Here is a 20,791-nt window from a genome sequence, read left to right as displayed (position 1 = left end):
ATGAGGAGTTCGAGTACAGGTAAGACGCGTAAAACACGTTTCGTTTGTGTTATTGTTTTTATGTGCAGTTCTGTATTCTCACCTCTAACTTACTATACATAACAAATAATGTACATTATTAACTTGAATAACACGCGCTGTTTTACCACTGTTGATAAAAAATTTAAAAAAGCACGTTTTACCGACGCATTGCATATAACAATAGTATACAAAACCATATGCCTTATTAAATCTTCCTCAGTTTTAAATGAATGTACCGTATGCTGGCAGTGACGCGGCACAGCTGTGGTGGTAATTAAAGAAATTCCACATTTGAAGGTTAATTGCATTGTTTTTGTGTTGTGTAGCGGTGACATTTCACACATGAGTTGTGACACTGCTAGAAACGTGTTGTGGGCCTAAATGTATATTCTGTAACTTCTTGTTGGCAACAAATAATTCAGAATTGAAAACTGTAGCCACTACAGTAAAGGCCAACAATACAACGCCTTTCTCATTTTTTTAGGCCCCGTTGTTTTGCTGTGCAAAATAAAGGGATACATATCATTGCAGGAGATTTGGGGGAAATTACCAGCAACTTTTACTCAAATTAACTTGCCACCATCTCATGAAAACAGAATTAAATTCTTATTGGTTTATCGGGAATGGGGCAGGCCTTCTTGACAGTCCATTTGTTTACACACAAGTTTAAAATACAGTAGGCTAGTTATGCTTTTACCACTGCATGCCACTGGGGCTATACAATTAAGTTGTATCTATTGCAACAACACTATCCTCATGTTTTTATATAGCGTCTTTCAAAACCAGAAGTCTTCTCGCAGTGCTTGACATCAGAGTTTCGCCAGCTGTTCTGAGCTTGCTGTTCAGAAAAGGCTTGTTAAAACAAGTGCGTCTTCAGGCTAGATTTGAAAACCAATGCCAAAGTTGGATGTGGAAGGGAGCTCCTGTGTTTAATGTGTGTGCAGGGCAAGCTTGCCCATTACTGGTCTGTTTCTCTTCTACTTGGTGAACGTGCTGTGCTGTGTTTGCTGTCTCCTCCCAGGCACGTCCTGCTTCCAAAGCAGCTTGCCAGGCTGGTACTGACGTCACACCTAATGTCCGAGGATGAGTGGCGCAGCCTCGGGGTGCAGCAGAGCCAAGGATGGGTACATTACATGATCCACAAACCAGGTGTGCAACAGGAAACTCTTACACTCACAGAGATCAAACTTGGACCTTTGTTACGAGAGGCTGTTCTGTAAAGGCTGGTCTGGATGATGGTTATAGCGACCTACCTTTTCTGTGGCACTGCTGACAAACTGCACTGTGATGTACCTGCAGATTTTGCGCTGGGTTCAATATGGAACATGTCTTGCTGTAGGCAATCACCTTGCATAGAGTAAACCCACATCGCTTTGTCTTTTTTGAATGCCATCTGAGCTCAAGCGACTTCAGTGTGTATTGCCAGATCACTGCCCAATCAGAGATGGACATAAGACTCCTATTGATCACCATGGTCTGAGGTGTAATAAGAGTCCAGAGGCAGCAGGACTTGATTTCATTGCAAAGTTTTATTTGTGCTTTTAGTGTCTTAAGAAAGAAATTTTGATCTTGTTCATTACCCTGGCTTGCTCGTAGTTCTTTGCTGATCAGTTCAAATTGAAAACGCACTCCTTCACAAATATCAGACGCACAAGACGACCAATTTATTCTTTCATTGCTTTTACAGAACCCCATGTGCTTCTCTTCAGACAGGCTCTCCCACAGAACTGAAGGCTTCCTTTTAAAACGGCAGGTTCTACAATCTGAACTAAAACTTATATATAGGGTACATATCTGAACATGTGTGTCACCTGTTCTATTATTTATAAACCCTAAATAGTTGACCAAACTAGAATGAAATACTTTAATTGCACAAGAACAATTTGAAAATCGACCAGGGTGATGAAGAAACTGGAAAAGTAGTAAAGTAACTTTACTTCTATTCTTTGAGTTTTTTTTTTGTTTGTTTTGTTTGTAAAAGTGTATGTAATGCAGCAGTCTGCATGGTGAACGACTGCCAGTCCTTTCCTTTGGCTGAGGTCTGTCAGTATTCCTGAACAGGTGTGTCCTCTAGTTGTTTAGAACACAGTTAACATGGTTAGATTAGTTTGTTCTGTAATCCACTGTATTCGGAAAGCACTATATTTATTGTTGGGTCATTCCACCATAATTCATCAAGGATGCCAAAGTGGTTGCATAGCGCTAAAAAAAAAAAACCCTAAAATGTTTATTTTTTTGCCTAATTGTTTGAACATGAAGAGCATTTCAAGTGTCAAACCAGACAGTTTTTGGTCTAATTTAAACACTGGCATTCAGAAGGAAGTCTCTGTCTGTGCTAATCATCCATTGGTGAAGAGGGTTAGAATGACTCCCTTGTTTTGTTTTTTTTAAGTATGTTTTTAGAAAATCTTAAAAAAAAAAAAAAAAAAAAAAGGGGGGTGGTGGAATCCAGGATCAAAATCAGATATGTAGTTTTCCAGTGTCTTTGCAATGGTACACACGCATGCAATACAGTGACAGTAAATGTTCAATGCAGTTTAATTAAATTGATCTGATTGGATTGTCAAAGAAAGTGCGTACAACACACACTGTTACATGTGCACTAATGCACACTTGTAGGATCAGATTTTTGGATGTGGTTTCCACACCCTCGGTTTTAAATGCAACTTTTACAAAAGTTTTTTCCCCTGTAAGACCTGGATCCCCGATTCTCCTGAGGTTTCATGTGTTGTATTCTGTGAATACTGTGCAGGATTCTTTCAATTAGTCGTATCTCCTTCACTCTCCCATAATTTCAATTGTTTTGACTACTGTGTTTTTTTTTCTTGAGCTGTACTGTAGTTTCACGTTTGTTTTGGTTTGTTGTTGTTGTTCCCCACAGTTCTGATATTTTCAAATGGGTGGTCAATGCTTTTCCACTATATTTGCAATCTAATGTCTAAACTGAAGTATTTGCATTGTGCTCTTCTGAAAGTTAGCTAAAAGGGGCAGCAATGCTGCTTGAGTGCTAGCCTTTAGATTGGATTGAGCTCGATGTGCACCCTATTTGAAGTACATAGTTGCAGAGAATGATTTCCGTGTGTGTGTGTGTGTGTATATAATGTGCTTTTAAACACCTGTTTAACATTTACTGTAATAGATACTTGTGTTATTGTATATGTATTGTTCTTGGTGTATAAATGTGCACGTTGAGATCTGATGCACTTCCAAGGCTCCTTGAACAATAAAATCGATCTACACAAGCTGGATGAATAATGGTTTGCTGTCCTTGATCTTTTTTTGCAGCTGACTTGCTTAGCAGAAAAACTTGCAAGTACTATGTTAGGTTTTGTGTAAACAGCAGATGTGAAAGACATGTTAAGAGGCCTGCTGCAGCACATAGCCCCCCTCCCCCTGCAATATAATCTGCCTTTTTGACAATTAAAGCCTTTTTGACATTGGATTTTCAGCTGTTGCATATGGTCCGTTTTCACTGCCCGTCGTCGTTTTTCAGAACATGGCTAAGGCCTGTTTGGTGGGCATTAGAGGATCCTTCACCAAAATGACATGGCAGAATATTGTGGTCAGCCTAAAGCATGGAACCAAAAGAGGAACATTACTAGCTGTGCTACTATCAGTAATTTATAGGATTAGATTCACAGACTATTTATTAATTCATTCAGGCTCCAATTGTACATGAACCTTAACGTTTCTTACTTGTTAGCAATGAAAGTTTAGTTGTATAGAAACAATATTGAACAAAAAAAAAAAAAAAAAAAAAAGATTTGTGCTGGAGGAAAAAGATTAGTAATCTTTTATAACCTTTTTAAATTGGCATTTCTAAATCGGACATGCCGATAACGAGTGGGGTCACGAACTCGGAATGCCGGACCCCGAGGGAGTAGGCAGGCGGCCGAGGCTTGTGGACCACGACCTTCTCCGGGCTGTGGGCTCCGGGCCCGGGCTTCTTGGTGGCATCGGAAGGCAGCTTGTAGCGGCCCAGCATAGAAAACGCCGGCTGTCTGGGGAGGTAGGTGCTGGGGTCTGTGCTGTTGTACCTGCCTGGGCCCGGGGTACGAGACAGGTCCTCCGAGTAGCCCCCTGATTTGGTGCGGCCTGACACTGTGTAACTGGCGCTGGAGGGCTTGGTGGGCACTCTGGACCCCAGCAGGACAGGCAGGGTGTACTTGTTGGGCGCTGGCACCGTGTCCGTCGTGCGGTACCTCGTACGAGAGCCCATGGTGTAAGATGGAGGTCTTTGCTGTCTGTTCAGGGGAGGGGCATTTTCAGGGCTGTAAGCCCCTGGTCCTGGGGTCTGGAAAGCAGCTGTAGAGGACAGACGTTAACTGCTGTAGCCAGGGTCTAACTAACACCGCTTATTTTGCAGTGCCATAGTGAGCCTGCCCTTGCGTCATCTAAAACTGAATTGTATCACTGTGATAAAAATGACTGGTATAACCACGTGTGAACTAACACAATTATACTGCTGAGACTATTTCAAATTAAACAAAGATGCCACTTCTGTAACCCAGTAGAAGTACAATCTATCAATTGCATTGTTAGATTGTAAAAGAAAAAACACAGACCTGCCACATCCAACTGCCAGAAAAACAGCCACTGAGGTCTGCCATTGACTGCTGTAACTGTTATCCGATGCCTACGCTAACTGGTGTTGTGGCTATAGGAGCTGTGTTTAAAACTTGCACCGCGGCTCACCTTCCCTTAACCTGGATTTACAGGCAAAGGTATGAATACGAAGCTATCTGCGTTATTCTAGGGTTATTATTCCTGTTTTACTCACAGGACTCTCTGGTTCTGCCCAGCATTGAGTACGCTGGGGTGCCGTCTCTTCCAAAGCGGGTCACTTTGGCATCAATGTAATACTGGGGTCCAGGGCTGGAGTCCACAAAGTACACTAAACAAAGAAGTGAAAGAAAAAAAAAACCCTGTTAAAACAATGACAAAACTGTCCACACACACACACAGAACCATTTCAAATATAACTATTGCCATTGCAATTTTGTTTGGTTATAATGCAACTGCTGCTGCGTCATTCTGACTCCTTTCTGCTATTTTCAATACAGGAACACAAGCAGTAGATTAGCTGTTGTTCTTGCTCCCTCTAGTGGCCGGAGCAGTGTTAACACCCTCCTAGTTCTGTTTTGCTGAGAGGTTTGAAGATCCAGGCATTCAATTCAGGGCCAGTGCCTGCACATTTCATTCCAGATATCTGGCACTTTTTAATGTCAGAAATATTCAGAAGCCACGTGTGAGCTCAAGTGCGGCTTTTTTTTTTTTTTTTTTTTTTTTAAATCCGTTTTTCAAAACACATTTTGAAAACTAACGCTTCTGTCGCCTGCAGTTTTAAATACTCGGCACTTACTTGCGTTACTCATCCTCCTGTGAAAGGAGTATGCCGGGCCGGTCGCTCTTGTGAAATCATGGCCGATGAAGCCGATGGTTGGTGGTAAACCATATCTACCAGGACCAGGTCCTTTTGAAACGGGGGAGAAGAAGAAAAGACCTTCATTTACAGCTCATGAATCAAATTTATATTTAGCAATTCATTTTTGGACGGTGCTGTTTTATTTCCAATCTGAGTTGTACTAGTACAGTAAGAATTATCCCTACAGTATTCTGCAGCGTTGGCCGAAGATTCTGCTTACTGCATGTGCGTGGGAAGCAGAATTAGGAATGAAACTAAATAAAAGAAGGTGGAAAACAATGGAAATGCAAGATCACTGAAGCTGAAAACACATACCTCTCTCACGGGCGGTGATCAGGGGCCGCTTCTTCTCTGGGTCTGCCATTTGCTGCTGCAAAGTTCTTGCACAGGAGGAATGGAACCCAAAAAGTGGCTGCGATGTACAAAAAAAGAACCACCACCCCCCCCCCCCCGGCCGGTCAGTGGCTACAAATAAAGACTGAGGTGGGGCCGCAGCTCCAGATAAAACGGACAAGATGTCCCTTCATTAGCAATCGTGGGTTCCAGTCTTGCTCATGCAATTTGGATAACTAAACCAAGGCTGTCTGACATCTAACAACCCAGCTATGCTCAGCAGTAGAGTCACAGGTAGGTGTTGCACAGACAGCTAAGGACCCTCCCATTCTAACAGCACTGCTGAATGACAAGTAGAAAAGCAGGTCAATATGAAAGCAGTAATCTAACCCAAGTCCACCTTGTACATGTGCACAGGCTACCAACCTCTCGTGAAAGTCCCCCTCGAGCGTCTTTCTAGCGAGCCTCCTGCATTGCCACTGGAGGACCTGCTGCTGCCTGATACTCGCAGAGAGTGGCTAGCAGGGAGACAGCATGTCGGTCTCTGGACTGATTCAATGTAACGTTATCTTTGTCAAGCCCCTCCCCCTCGCTGGCCATAGTTACGGATCTCGCACCTCCAGCAAGCAGCTGGCTGCCCTGGGAGACGGCTGCATCTTGCTCATCCAGGCGTACTGTTACCATGTCCTCCAGTCTCCCAGTGTGGGGGTGCCAGGCACACCGGGGGAGGGGGGGTTATCACATTCTGATGAGGTCAGCGCAGGGGGTAACTTGGATACCCCAAAGCGCATGGTCACCTAAACTTGTACTGAGGGGCTTTGACACAGAAACTGTAGGAGTCTTAATAATTGAAAAGGCAGGAACTATCATATATTTTATTAAGCATCCAGAACATTTGAAAATCATATGTAGTCATATCAAAGCTTTCTAGCTATTGGCGAACTCTCCCCCTAGGGATATATGCATGCGTTCAGACTGTCTTCAGACCTGGGTCACTTTGGTTCTTGGGCAAGAGGTTAACTGAACCGTTTTCTCATGTTAATTCACTCCAATAAGAGGCTGGCTCTCAGATTGTTCATTGATACAAGGATCACAATCTCCTCTAATGAACAGCATAATACAGTGCATTTCAAATGAACTGAACTAACCCAGTGACTGTTCTGCAAATCATTTCAAGTAAAAGATTAATGACCAGAGGGCTGGGTGCTGAACAGTGCCTGTGCAATGCTGATAGCAGCTGGTTCTACAGAAATGCATGTATAAAATAGATGTATAAAAGCAGCCCAGGCCAGGCACTGTTGTATAGCATAATTTTTCCAAACATGTGACTCTAATCTGAACAAAAGATCCCAGCTGGTGTGGATTAGTGCACTGCAGCGCTGAATGAGACGCTTTGCAGCTTAGCGTGTGTGCTCTTCATCATTGGAGAATGTGCTGACAGAGCTGCAGAGTGACTTGCTGAAAAGCAGACGGCAGGCCTGTTTGGAAGTTGCTAGGCGCTCGGGCGAAGCTCTAGGGTAGCTGAAAACTTAAACTGCAGCACAGAGCGGCCGGACTATTAAAAATTAACAGGCTCCAAGTAGCTGGTAACAGGTTTCGTAACCCTACTCTCGTTTTAATAAGGTTTATCATTAATCAACCAACAGCACTGAGAGACCCAGGGCAGTGATATTACAGGAACGAAAAACCACTGAGGATCTTGTTAATGTCGACTGAATCATTGCGGGACGATGACCAAGTGTGATCCCCCCCCCCCCCCCCCCCCCCCCCCAAAAAAAAAAAAAAAGCAAACCAACAAACACACAATCCATGAGTTGTATACATTTTTTATTTTATTACAGTAATATTTAAGTATTTGAAAAGTTTGGGTTACATTCGCCCAGATCAATTTCTTTACAGTAATTTCAATATAAACTTTTGTTTTAAGACACTAGGAGTTACTTTAATTAAATAGCTTATGCAGTAACGAAGAGCCACACGGTAAAGCAGCTCGATGGTCACTGCATGGGGATGTGCTTGAAAATGAGAAGCATTATTCTGTTGTCTCTGGGAGTTGGGTGGTGGTTCTGATTTAAAAAAAGTCACAAATTGCCCATATCATACATTTACTTTGGAGTGGGCAATCTGTCTGCAATTTTACCCAGAGTGTCAAATACACACTGGGGTGTCAATATTTCAAACCAAACAGGGACAGTCCACATTGTAAACAGTGTTTTCCCAGCAGGGAAACCTACCATGCAATGCAATAGACAAAGTTATATATATATATATATATATATATATATATATATATATATATATATATATATATATATATATATATATATATATACATATACATACACATATACACACACACAGAAGTTTCCTATTGCCAGTCAAACATATTTCAAAGCAAAACCATTTTTTTAAGCTTTCCAAAGTTTACAAACCCGATGATCATGTAAGCAGGGGCAGAGAACGCACCTCAGACTTTAAAGGGTTAAGTTTAGAGGGGCAGTGATCGATCATCGCCACAGGGTGGCGCTGTGGGAGACATGCATTGATGTGTTTAACCCTCACATATTCATACAAATCCCGGCAAGTTATCTAAAACAAATAACACTGACCAAAACAAGGGCATTTCTGCATGTTTCAGGGTGATTATAACCAATGGCTTGTATGTCGTGGCATTTTGGGGGCTTTCAGATACAGGGCACAGTGTTGCATTGCAACATTTTGAAGTCAGTACGGCAAGACTTAAGAGCCAAAATGCACAAATTGACCGAATTGACCAGAAGTTGACCAAAACCAGTTTCTATTTTTAAATGCATATTTTTTTAAATTATTTTAAAAATATAACAACAAAGCAAAAAATAGATTTTTATCATTTTAAATTTTTTTTTTTTTAATCCACCACTATGAAAAGTAACACTCCACATGTCGAAACGTGCCGGTCGGTTACAGAGCCTGGCGTAGCAGCAGCTAATTTATTGATCGCGTTGCATCGCACGCGGCCTCACGGGGGAGTCGCCAACGCGTCGCACGGTCAGGGTGGCACTGCGGTCGCCATGGAGACTGGAACACGTCGCCAGGGAATTCCACTGGGTCAGCATTCTAACCACGTGAGGTGGGGGCAGCACCCCCCTCTGGCCACATACCCCAATAGCCCTTATTGTATCCTGTGAGTTGTACATTCATGCGATCAATACATTTGAATATTTACTGTTACTTTTTTTTATTTTTGTATTGGCTACTGAAATGCAATGCACTTTTTTTTTTTATCAGTTCTGGGGATGCCAAACTGAAGTTAAATTCTAAATTCTACAGTAGTTAGTATAGTATCATATTTCCTAAATAATTAGCAACTAATTTGTTTTCCAAAACCACATTTATGTTATACTTTACATACAGTTTAGCATTATAGTACCAGAGCAAGGTTTGCTGTAGGTCATGATTATCCAATAGGAAGTGGGTTCTGGGTTCCACCTAGTGGAAACAAGCGCAACTGCAGCTCATAATTTAGTCAAAATAAAGCCTCTGGAAGCTCCAAAGCACAGTTTCCACTACATCAGGTGTGTGTGTGTGTGTGTGTGTGTGAGCGAGTGTGTGTTGTGTTGTGTAACTTAAGAGAACAAAACAACAAAGCACTGACTAATACAAAATAAATACCACAGTTAGAAATCAATTTTTTTTTTTTGCGATGTAAGTATAATTACAAACATAAATACTCATTGATTTTCTCTGATTCACTATGTGTGTGTGTGTGTGTGTGTGTGTATGTGTGTGTGTGTATGTATGTATATATATATATATATATATATATATATATTCTCTATATAGCACAATGCATCAGAGAGCTAGAAGAGGCGATCGTTTTTCTATTTATTGTGAATGAGAATGCATATAAAAAAGACACCGACAGACAGACAGACAGACAGAGACAGTCCTCAGCTACTTGCTCGCTTGCTCTCTGGTTCACAGCAATGGTCCTCTTCTTTATTTCAGTCGAGTCAGTTCAATGTATTAACAAACAATGTACAATGTATTCACCTTCTTTTTTCATGTTAATTCCAAGGGGATATTCTGGGGAGGGAATGGGAGATAATGAATGGGTGCTGTGCAATAACCTGCTGTTAGCCACACTTACTGAAACTCAAACGAACACCCCAGAAATACTCTTAGAAAAGTTTACCATGCTAAATCTGCACAGTGATTGTGGAGTTTTCCTCGTCATGTTTTTTTTAAATCTCTCTGTGCTTTACAATGCTTCCCTGTGCTTTACCAGACCTCTCTGTGCTTTACAATGCTTCCCTGTGCTTTACCAGACCTCTCTGTGCTTTACAATGCTTCCCTGTGCTTTACCAGACCTCTCTGTGCTTTACAATGCTCCCCTATGCTTTACCAGACCTCTCTGTGCTTTACAATGCTTCCCTGTGCTTTACCAGACCTCTCTGTGCTTTACAATGCTTCCCTGTGCTTTACCAGACCTCTCTGTGCTTTACAATGCTTCCCTGTGCTTTACCAGACCTCTCTGTGCTTTACAATGCTTCCCTGTGCTTTACCAGACCTCTCTGTGCTTTATTACACTTTATTACAATACATTTTTTAGGCAAATTAGCATCAGCTCATTGTGAACAGGGTTCCATATCATCTGGACATCAACTCCAAAAGCGAGTAAAAATCTACAGCTGCCAAACTTCCAAAGCTGCAACAGCTATAATATAAAAGCAGGCTTCAGCAGTACCACTGTGTGGCGGTGTCCTCCATCTCCAGCAAGTGCAACTCGCCCTCCTGCGTCCTGTCTGACTCCCTCGCCACCTCGCCCCCCAGATCGACGGCGTCATCTTCCCCCTCCGACACGTAGGGGTCGCTGTCGTACTCGTAAGAGTAATACGAGACCTCCGCCTGGGGCTCGGGCTCCTCCTCTCCTGAGAAGAACAATAACAATGCAGCCAATTAAAGGGCGGTTCACGCCTCGATCCCATCGTGCATATGCATATATATATATAATAAATAACTACATTGCATTGCAGGACATGCAATCCAATGTACTGTATATTCACACCTTATCAAAACATTTGCAATAGCCTTGCCTGCCCTGTAGGTGTCTCCCTATCCTCACAGAGTCTTGCGTGTGTCAATGGGAGCTACTGTAACGCCCCCTGCTGCAATACACCTGGTTACTGCACCGTTAACTGCAGTGCCGGTCTGTCGTTGTGTACAGGTTTGGCGATTTAAAAAATACACAGCCTTCGCAACTAATTTCGTTCATAACCTCGTTTATTTTAACGTGATGATATTGCATCATTAACGGTTGCAGTTTAACTGTTAACGCATGAGTTAAATATTATGTCCTGTTCTTTCCTTCGTATTATCGGGTTGCCTTTCTTTGCATTTGCCTGATTGGATCCTTAATCTATTATTTGATTGGCAGTTTAATGATTATTCTGTTCAATTACAATGCGTGTGTGTTAGATACTTCATTTGCATTCCGAAGTTATATAGGCTGGAGAGTTTGCAAGGCGCGCCGGTATGAGCTACCCTTTACAGCGGCTGGCTGTGCGTAAGGCAGGAAGATCCGCGATCTTATGCGTTTATGTACTGTACCAACAGCATTGTCGAGGCGCACATATTGCATTGGGAGTGTGCGTTCAGTTTAATTCATTCTACATTAATATGAAGCTCTTGGTAAACTATTTTATGGTTATTATTAACCCGAATCGTGCTGGCAGACATTCATTTAAAATCTGCTCTAATTTTAATTGCCCTGTGTTAGGGTTGATGACAGTAGAGAACACGGTCGGGCACAGCAGGGGTCAATTCCAATTGTATTTGCATCGGAACCTTGGCACGCCTGCGTCATTGTGATTACATCACATAATCGATCGGTTACAGTTCGATTGCACACCTTTTACAAGCCACTCATTCGCAGTGCCATGCTGTGTTTCACACTGACCGCACACTGTCCACATATTTTCCAACCGCTTTTATTGACCCCCCCTCCCTTTGTTTGAATAAATACCAAGCTTAATAGTATGCTAGTGTATTTGCACCTGTGATTACCGGTTGGTAGAACAGAGCATGCATTTTCATGTGTGGACCTGTTTGTTAGTTTGTCATGTAATTTGAATTATTATTACAACTACACATTGCAATTATTATTACAATTAGTGTAGCATAATTGTAACTGATCATAATATAAAGCATAATTTCAGAAAGCAATGCTACTGTAATTGTAATTGTAATTGAGCCCAGGTCTGCAGACCCCAGTGTGTGTTCATAGCCTCCAGGCAGCATCTGTGTCTGTCTGAACAGCTCCCTGCTGGCTGTGGAACCGGGATCATCCTCAGACTCCATAATCAAGGTACAGAGTGGGGGGTGGGGGGGGGGGGGGGTCTTTGATTTAATATTTATACACCCCCCCACCACCACCACCACCACCAAAAAAAAAAAAAAAGGCCTTTGAAATAAAGTTGTCTTTGTGTCTGAGATATCATAATTTACATCTCTTTTAATGAAGGCTTCCGCTTCCCCACGAGAGAGGGAGAAGAGAGGCAGATGAAAGGAGGCAGCTGTCCTCCCTCCTCCTCCTCCTCCTCCTCCTCGGGGAATGTTACAGGGTTGCAGATGACGAGAGGGAACATGCTGACCCCCAAGCACTAATTTTGCTGAAAGCACCAAGCTCACTGCCAGCAGCTCGGGCGTGTTCAGAGCACACCAATCAGTTATTTAACTAGGTGCTGGTTCACTGTATTCACAGGGAGGTGGGGTGGATGGATAATAAGGAGAAGCTGCAATATGCAGGGTGCATCTGTGGAAACTGTGTGGTGGCCTCTAAACCTGCTAGGTTTCACTGCTCTGTCGTTACCTGGCTGCACTGGAGGGAGGTTCTGTAACTCTTCGACTGCCAGCTCCTTTTCTTCAGGCAGATTCTCCACTGTAAACCAACACAAAACACAGCCTGCTCAGTCCGAATGTCATCTACAGCGCAAGTAAAGCAACCAGAGCAGGCCGTTCATGGTCTTCATCAAATTGCATTTATTTTACGAACAGTCGATGTCTGGCAATTTTTATCCCACAGTGATTTACATTACTGCTGGAAGTTTGGGAGTTTTAGATTATCGATGCCAGGCAACCTTGTCTAACCTAGGGTTGTGGAAGCCACAGGAAAAGAAAATAGATTTAAACTGGGTAAAAAGGCCACTTGGTAGAGGGTCAGGATATTACAGCTGTGAAGGAGGTCTGTTTAAAAATACAACAGAATACCAGATCAAGCTGCAGTGCAATTACCTCGCGTGAGTATCTGCCCAGACAAGCATGATAGGAAAGTTTTTCAACCCTCAAAACAAGTGGAAGGAAGAAAAACAGTGTGGTTCAGAGCTGTGCAGAAACAGCTGTCCAGGTGAGAAAGGGTTCATTATCAGCTTATGTTTCTGAGATGGGTCGTTGTTACTGTCTATTACAGGGTCTCTAATTACAGTGCTCTCGTCTCCCTGCTTTGAAGCTCGCTTCAGATTCCTTTCTGATGAAAGCCCAACAACAAAGCCTTACTGTCCTACAGGTTTAAAAAAGTTTTGTAGGAAAGCGAGACAATCAAAGTGGCTGTAAAGATGTTTGAATTCTTCTCAATTCTTCTCATACTGTATGTTCATCCACTCTATCCCATTTTTAGAGCCTTTTAAAATAAAAATTACAGTAACGCAGTTCTATTCGGCAATGTATTTTTAAACTTGAGTTCTGTCATGTTATATGGACAGGCCGACCTCACGGTTGGAGACATACAAGATGTTATGGAAGTTTTTTTTTTTTTTTTGCCAATCCTTAAGGTTGGAGTTCTCCTAACTGATTTATAACATCAAACCCAAGCGATATACCAGGGATGGAAGAACGAATTGCACAGCAGCCTCACCCATCTCAGCTTTTAATACAGGTGTGTCTTACTAAACTCAAACCAGGAATGGATCAAACTGCTGTGCAGTGCAGTCTTGTTTGAGTCCCTGCCGGTTGATTGCGAGATGCTGTAGGAAGCTGTGCAGACGTACGTGAGGGGCAGTGGGACATGGGCACTTGCTTGATGCGGGTGCTGTTGCGACAGGCTGCCACCTCCATCTGGCACTGGTTCTGGTAGACGACAGCGTCAGAGGCGCAGACGGGCTCGCCATCGTAGCCGCAGTCCCGGTAGCAGGTGCACTGCTCGAAGTGTTCCTCCTCCAGGCAGCCGAAGACGTTGTTACACTGGCTGGACTGCGCGAAGCCTGCCGGACACAAACACGTCATAAATCACGTCCCCATTGAAAACTATTAACAGCAACTACACTTGGAAATGTCACTGAGAGAGTGTAGGCCTAGCACCAGAATTTCAACGACACCTAAATGTTGAGATACACAACAGGTTCTGCGTAAACGGATTAGATACGTGGTAAATCAGCATTCTGTCGGTTTTTCATGTTCGGGTTTTGCTTGTGAATTTGTGGAGTGTTGGACAAGGAGGCAGGCTTTGGGGTGGGGCTGAGTTGGAATGGGCTTGGGTTACAAAACAGAAAAGCAGCAGCTTCCATTCCGACCAGGAAACAGCTTGACCCGGGCAGGCCTGACTTGTAAATCATCCTCCCCTCCCTCACTTGGAGACAGGCCCTCTCAGCAGGGTTCGGAACAAAAGTGCACACTGTTGGAGAGGTCAGCGTCTCGGCTTGTGAATTTATAAGAGGCCGGAGAGGCACACAGGGTTCTACTTGGGCAAGGCCTTGAACTCTGCATAGCAGGCCGCTGGGGTCTTTGTCTCAGCAAGCAAAAAACAAAAAAAGTCAACAAGTCATGGTCATTACATGGTCACCATGGCAACCGTTGGCAAACTTGGGAGTTTGTTGTAGCAACCCAATCCAGCCTTAATGACTGTGCGTCTCTAAAAAGTACAGGGGCTGCAGCTCCTGCATGAAGCCAGTGGGCTTTTTTTCTACGTCCTCGCCCCCCTGTCTGACATGTTAACTAGGCATAACTGTAATTTTAGGAGGAGGAGACGGGGGGGGGGGGGGATAAAGAGATTTAAGAGGAGAAAAAAACAAAACACCTTGAAGTCAATTCCACTTGCTATAAAACCAAGTACAGCCATTGCCTAAGTAAAGATGCGATGGCAGCAACATTGACAGTGCCCCCCACCCCACCCCTTTCCTCCAGTGTGAAGACAGCAGCTGTACTCTCAGGCTTCTACTGTGTGCAAACTAGTCTTTAAACAGCACTTGAGTCTGATGGCAGATTCTTTCCCCAAAGTTACTCCAAAAAGTTACCGATCCACTGGTTGGCTGAACTCTCCACCTCGTTACACGTGGTCCCATCGCACAGCTCCCTCGCCAGCGGGCTGTGCTCGCTCACGTTGTAGAAGCGCGTGGCCTCAAATGCTGTGGGCAAGGAGACACGGGTTACAGGAGGACAGGGAGTGAGGGACGGGTTGTCTCAACCTTTCTTAGAATGCCTTCCACTGCGGGCAGATCTGTCCATGAAACACGTTTACTGTGATGTTATTACTATCACAAAGCTTTTACCTTCAAACATTGTGATCTGATGTAGTTTGTTTTAAGACACTCGCCGCTCATGTGCCATTTCTGGGGGAAAAAAAAAAAAATTCCAACATTCACCTGGTTCATAGTAGTCGTACACCTTGACGGGCACAGGAGCGGTTTTCCCAACAATGTACTCCCGATACGCTTGGAACTTTACACAGGTCCTGCACTGGCTGGGGATCTGGGAAGAGGGAGACAGGCTGTTATAGGAGCACTCTGGGGAGCAACGAACAAGCTTGCCAAGTCAGCAGCCTGTTCTGGCAGCTCCCTAGTTTTACCCTGTAATGGAAGGCAACAGGAATCTGGGAGAAAAGCCCCCCAAATTAGAGGCTTTTTAATCAGACAACTGCAACAAGCGATGATTGGGAAAAGGGGGAGGAAATGGAGCTAAAGGGTCATTCGATGGAAGTGGTCTGATCGCCACGCTCGTCGATAGACTAAATCGTGAGCCTCTATTTCCTGAACTCAAGGGGATCAAGTGGTGCTCGGATAATCAAATTACAACCGTGTTTTAAATGAGAAAAAAACACGTCCACTACCTCGTCAAAGTAAAACAGAACCTTCCTGCCGTCCACCTCGTATCTCTTCAGTCCGATCTTCTTGTCCAGGAGAAGCTGAAAGAAATAAAAGGGTAGGTTTGAAAATGCATTTAACTGGTGTGCAGGTCAACTCAAGCACAGTGACGTACCCATTAGGCCTGGCTTGAGGACAAACCAGCCAACCACAGGGTTAATCTCAGTGCCACTGAAACACATTTAGGACTGGCTCACACAAGCCAGGCTCCAACAAGCGTGAACCCACAACAAATGTTTCCTTTTTTACGATCCAATAATGTGAACATGTGTTTGAGTTACCCACACCATATAAAAAAGGCTGGGTTTAATTTGTCAGTGTAATTTTGCAGCCCGGGGGTGGTAAGAGAGGGGTCATGTGTTAATACTTCATTAAGCGCTCAGTTGAGGGACGATGAGGGTTTACGAGGTGCTCAAACTGTCTGGCGCCACTGAAACATGTCCGATGCAGCCAGGGGCTGGGGCTACAGACTGGGGGAGGTGGGGACGGATGCCAGCCGACTCTGATCTCCTGACCCTCTTGGAACCCCTGTGCTGGTTTTAAGAGTTCTGTCTACTCTGTTATTTTTAGAAAAGTACATTGGGGTGCTCCCAGGTGTATCCTATTGGACTCGTTTTTTTTGCACCAGTGATATTATTTCTATGATGAATTTCTGTTCACTGTCTGCATTTCACAAACAGTACTTGCGTTTTAATAGTCGATACACAATAAGCAGATTCAAAGGGCTTTGTTGAATGAATACGCAGTATTAGGTGGTCCAAATACATTAATTCAAACCTGTGATTTTAATATAGGTAATACAAAGTAATCATTTGCTGTCCTACGCTGGTGTTTGTTCAATTTTGATAGCTGTCTCCAGCCTGGCTCATGCTTTGAACAGTATTTTCAGAGGCATTTTTTTGCTGAAATCACTAAGCAGAAAGCAATAGAGAACACATAGAACAGGATAGATACATAAACTAGGAACGATAAGAGTATCTCTTTAACATGCAGTGAACCCTCATAAAAGTTTCCCACAGTAAAAGCACAGCAAAGTGTAATACAGTACAGTGAAAGCATGGTAAAGCATAGGGGAGCATAAAGAATGTTAATAAGCATGGCAAACCAGGGTAAACTATGGTAAATGCAGAGTAGAACCACAGGGAAAACTGCAGAACTACCGTGGTAAACTTTTAGAAGGATTTTGGCTGCTTGGTGAGGTCAGGGGTACCTTGTTTACTACAGTGTTAAGTATGAGCCACACACACGCACATTGCAGCCTGTAAGAAAGTGACGGCGTGCCGGAAGGGCCTGATAAATTCCAAGACACAGCGCCTCCACTCAAACGATCTCCAGATGTGGAAGATGTTCGGGGGGCAGTAAACAGCTCCAGCTTTATCTAGCAGGGAGCAGTTTCTTCCAGCCTCTAGCTAGTAACCCAGCCGATGCAGGAATTAACGAAGGGAGTCAGTTTTTGAAGAACGCAAAGCTATTGCATGCGCCGAGCTCTGTGGCTTTTTTTTTTCATTTCTTTCCTATTTAATAACCTCTTATGTGTTCTGCAAGATTCCCTAGTGCTGTTTCTGCAAAATGCTTCTGAAAAGACTCTTCAAAGTTCATGGTGGGGAAGCATGTTGGAGCTGCCCTGTGCACTGACTGAAGCACCCAGGTGAATTATTTTGCATCGAAGCCTGTGCAACAATGACGGGTCTCCCGTTTCTTACCTTCTCCAGGCTCTCCAAGCCTGCTCTGAAACCGGACAGCAGTGGCACCTCGAGCACAGCCATGTTGGAGGACCCAGCGTGCAGCCACCTGAGAGGAGACCAGAGTCTGAGTGAATCCCCTTGAGAGAGGGGCACGGGCAGCCAGGACCTGCAGCCCTTCCATCTTAATATATAATACATTGCCTACATGCATCCCTCCATCTTCACAAGCTCAGAGATGGTAGTGCAATTCCTCTTTCCATCGCAGACACATTTCTAAAGTTTGGAGCCAATTCAAAAAGGCCATCATTAAAAGCCCTGGGATACAGAAGTACTCCCAACATGTACATGATTACATGAATAACGGTGAGATTTACATAAATGCAATTTCCAATTTTTTTTTTCTTAAAACATTTAAAAAGTCTAATTTACAAAACCCCTATTCTGTCCCATGGCTGTGTTCCAGCACGGGAATCCCCCGCTCCCCCTTCCCGGGGCATGCGACCCACCTACCTGGCACAGGCCTCCAGGCTGACCTGGTACTCTTGGCGGTCCTGGTCCGCAGAGGGGTCTTCATCGTCCGTGGCAGCCCGACGCTGGCGGCTCAGCTCCGAGCGGTTATCGGCGCGGGATTTGGGGCGTGCAGCGGGGGGGCGTTGCTGCTGGGGGTGGTGTCGCCCCGGTTTGGGCTCCTTCAGGGTCACAGTGAGCTGGAACGCTGGCTTGGCCACGGGATCAGGAACGTTGTATGACACGTCGATCTGAAACACAGGTGTGCCGTCACTGCACTGCTCGATACAGCACCTTGAGAGCGTGCAGCTGATATTCAAGTCAACCCTTAGATATGTACCATAGTAAAAGCATAGCAGAGTGTAATGAAGCACAGTGAGAGCATGGGAAAGCATGTGAAACTGTGGTACTGTATGACAATGGAAATAAAACACAGGAAAACTGCAAAATTAAAAGTGCAAATACATTTAAAGGACAAATTACTTTTAACCAAATGAGTCAATAAATCATCAAAAATGCACAAAACAGATAAGAATATCTGACCTAACTAAATCAATCAATAATTAAACAATTGTTATAATAATAATAATAATAATAATAATAATAATAATAATAATAATAATAATAATAATAATAATAATATTAATAATAATATTATTAATAATAATAATGTTTTGAATTTGCTGACCATCTAAAAATGCACCTCAGCAAACAGACCTGCATGCTATCCTTGTAAGGTATAAAGCATTTATTTCTGCTCGAATGTAACCCAGACAATAACTGGCCTGCTTTGCTTAATCTGCCTGCTGAGGACAGAAGAGGTTTGCTGTTGTGTCGTATGATGCCATGCTCGCTTACCGAATTGATGTTTTAGGGTGGTGCAAAAAGCATCGGCTTGGAATAGCTTAGCCGGCGGCTCACTGTACAAGCACACCTGACTCTGGCTTCTTTTCAACTCAGCAGAGCCCCCTCATTAAAGAGAACAGGTGTCTGCAGTCTCTAAGCCCAGTCATCTTCACGTTGTTTAAACTAAAACGTTAATGTGCCTTAAGACTCCAGCTGTTCAGGGTTTGAGCTGAGCGGTGGGATTAATGGATCAAGTCCCAGATCGCTTTGCAGACCATGACTACCTGCTTTCTTCTGTAATTATACTTGCTTGAAATGTTTTGCTCTTTACCTGCATCAGACAGCACCCTTCCCCCTTGGCGCTGACAAACAGTCCCGTAGGAATACTGGGGATCTGGAAGAGACATGGGGAGAAGTGGGTTTGAATCCGCTGTGTTGGTTCAACGAGACAGTCTAGTAAACCATCTCAGGATCTCTCTGTCTTGGCATTTCAGTTATTTATTTTGTTTTTATTTTCCATTTACTTTGCATCACTTGTTACAAGGCAGCAGCCTCCTTGACTATGGCAAGATAGTTATGGCCAGTGGCTTCTTTCCTTTACTTGAGATGAGGATCAAACCCCTTAATTATGGTCACTTTCTCAAAACACACCAGGCAGTGTGTCAGAGCGCATTGATAAACCTCTATCTGATCCTGCCCTATTCCCTAGTCTTTGATGAGATGATCACGCCATCACAACCCTGGTATTCATGCAATATAATTTTAAAAAAAAAATTGTATTGCTATTTTCACCAAGAGCAAACACATTCAGACTAGCAGTCTCTGAAACAAATCCCTAATAACCTGCATGAGATCGCCTCACTGGAAGCTGGGAGTAATATCCATATCCACTAGAAGGAGAAAAAAAAAATCCAATCGGGGAAGAATACAAAACTTAAAATGTATAAAAAACAAATAAGATGAAAACAAAAATATATCCCTGACTGGCATATAAACCGGTTTGATAAATCCGATGGGCTGTTATCTCCAGGTTAATGCCCTTTGCGTGTGTAACTCCATTGAACTGAATGGAAAGATAAGGTCTGGATGTGAAACCACACTGTTCAAAGACAAACACCTTACCGTTCATCTAAAGAGTGTGCTCTCTAGGTCGGGAGACGAGTACGGGTCTCATACTGATGTCTGAATTACTAACTCCTCAGCCGCTAGGAGGAGATCCATTACAACATGGGGTCTTATTGATTACCAGGGCAGTCTGCAGGATCTTCTTGTTGGCCCTGTTGAGCTCAAAGGTCTCCTGGAAGTCCAGGTTCGTGGAGGCCAGTGAGATGGTGAGGTTGACCCCACCCACGAAGGACAGGATGGCATACTCGGACAGGGCATGCAGCGCCACGCATGTGTCCTGGAAAGCAACACCACCGCAAAGGGTTAATCTGTCGGTATTTTAAAAGAAACACTTGAATTGATGGTAAAATGGTCAAATGTCATTAATAGCATGCCGAACAGTCCTTCATTTTTGTGTCTGGTACAAGGAACAACATCTAGTCTTTACATAAATTTGAAGGGTTGACATCAACGATAGCTACTGTACAAAGTGGTAGTGGTAGAATATTTAGTAACATTAAAATAGACTTCAAGTGAAAGAGGGGCAGGTGGGGTACCTGTGTGGATGAAAAGCCCCCCAGGGCGTTCCTCTTCTGCGAAAGCCACTTGACCACGGGCAGGGCTGTGGCCACATCCCCCAGGAGGGTATAGGTCAGCAGGGCATAGGCAGTCATCTCCACCTCCGCTGACACGACTGCCAGAGCAAGACACACACCACATGCTGTCAGGATGTAATGAACTGGCATCGCAGCCCATAC

The 20,791-nt window shown here is 43.7% G+C and overlaps 3 protein-coding genes across 4 annotated transcripts in view; 1 reads left to right on the top strand and 2 right to left on the bottom strand.

Moving 5' to 3' along the window:
- Nucleotides 1–3,615, top strand: part of LOC121300681 (cyclin-dependent kinases regulatory subunit 1-like) — a 3,768-nt gene extending 153 nt beyond the window's left edge. Inside the window, exons 1-3 of one of the 2 annotated variants that reach the window (XM_041229338.1) lie at nucleotides 1–19; nucleotides 1,043–1,170; nucleotides 1,709–3,615. The exon at nucleotides 1–19 is cut by the window's left edge and continues 153 nt beyond it. In XM_041229338.1, the coding sequence (XP_041085272.1) occupies nucleotides 1–19; nucleotides 1,043–1,170; nucleotides 1,709–1,752 (191 nt within the window). In that variant the 3' untranslated portion in view covers nucleotides 1,753–3,615. Of the gene's footprint in view, nucleotides 20–1,042 lie in introns of both variants that reach the window. The other variant, XM_041229337.1, reaches the window with a different exon arrangement.
- Nucleotides 3,616–3,802: 187 nt separating this feature from the next.
- On the bottom strand, nucleotides 3,803–5,854 carry odf3l2b (outer dense fiber of sperm tails 3-like 2b). Its single transcript, XM_041230194.1, has 4 exons — nucleotides 5,762–5,854; nucleotides 5,384–5,494; nucleotides 4,802–4,915; nucleotides 3,803–4,326 (listed from the first exon to the last, which is right to left on the bottom strand). The coding sequence occupies exons 1-4, from the start codon at nucleotides 5,808–5,810 to the stop codon at nucleotides 3,827–3,829; spliced, it is 774 nt and encodes a 257-aa protein (XP_041086128.1). The 5' UTR covers nucleotides 5,811–5,854; the 3' UTR covers nucleotides 3,803–3,826.
- Nucleotides 5,855–9,708: 3,854 nt separating this feature from the next.
- cpamd8 (C3 and PZP like alpha-2-macroglobulin domain containing 8) overlaps nucleotides 9,709–20,791 on the bottom strand; it is a 31,963-nt gene continuing 20,880 nt past the window's right edge. Inside the window, exons 32-43 of the mRNA XM_041229547.1 lie at nucleotides 20,591–20,727; nucleotides 20,176–20,331; nucleotides 19,261–19,323; nucleotides 18,087–18,334; nucleotides 17,595–17,682; nucleotides 15,858–15,932; nucleotides 15,394–15,499; nucleotides 15,046–15,156; nucleotides 13,804–14,016; nucleotides 12,630–12,698; nucleotides 10,506–10,689; nucleotides 9,709–9,844 (exon numbers count right to left, since the gene is read on the bottom strand). Of these exons, the coding sequence (XP_041085481.1) occupies nucleotide 9,844; nucleotides 10,506–10,689; nucleotides 12,630–12,698; nucleotides 13,804–14,016; nucleotides 15,046–15,156; nucleotides 15,394–15,499; nucleotides 15,858–15,932; nucleotides 17,595–17,682; nucleotides 18,087–18,334; nucleotides 19,261–19,323; nucleotides 20,176–20,331; nucleotides 20,591–20,727 (1,451 nt within the window). The 3' untranslated portion in view covers nucleotides 9,709–9,843. The remainder of the gene's footprint in view (nucleotides 9,845–10,505; nucleotides 10,690–12,629; nucleotides 12,699–13,803; nucleotides 14,017–15,045; nucleotides 15,157–15,393; nucleotides 15,500–15,857; nucleotides 15,933–17,594; nucleotides 17,683–18,086; nucleotides 18,335–19,260; nucleotides 19,324–20,175; nucleotides 20,332–20,590; nucleotides 20,728–20,791) is intronic.

This window comes from Polyodon spathula, chromosome 26, assembly GCF_017654505.1.
Source record: "Polyodon spathula isolate WHYD16114869_AA chromosome 26, ASM1765450v1, whole genome shotgun sequence".
Taxonomy (NCBI): Eukaryota; Metazoa; Chordata; class Actinopteri; order Acipenseriformes; family Polyodontidae; genus Polyodon; species Polyodon spathula.
Note: the sequence above shows the minus strand (reverse complement) of the source record. Positions and strands in the feature narration are given on the sequence as shown.

Bases quoted from the DNA above. Each gene is read 5' to 3' on its own strand.
- odf3l2b (XM_041230194.1), bottom strand. From the start codon at position 5,810: ATGGCAGACCCAGAGAAGAAGCGGCCCCTGATCACCGCCCGTGAGAGA. The intron at 4,916-5,383 runs GTAAGTGCCGAG...TTCTTTGTTTAG, and splicing joins CAGGAGGATGAGTAACGCAA to TGTACTTTGTGGACTCCAGC. The intron at 4,327-4,801 runs GTGAGTAAAACA...TGTCCTCTACAG, and splicing joins GGGCAGAACCAGAGAGTCCT to CTGCTTTCCAGACCCCAGGA.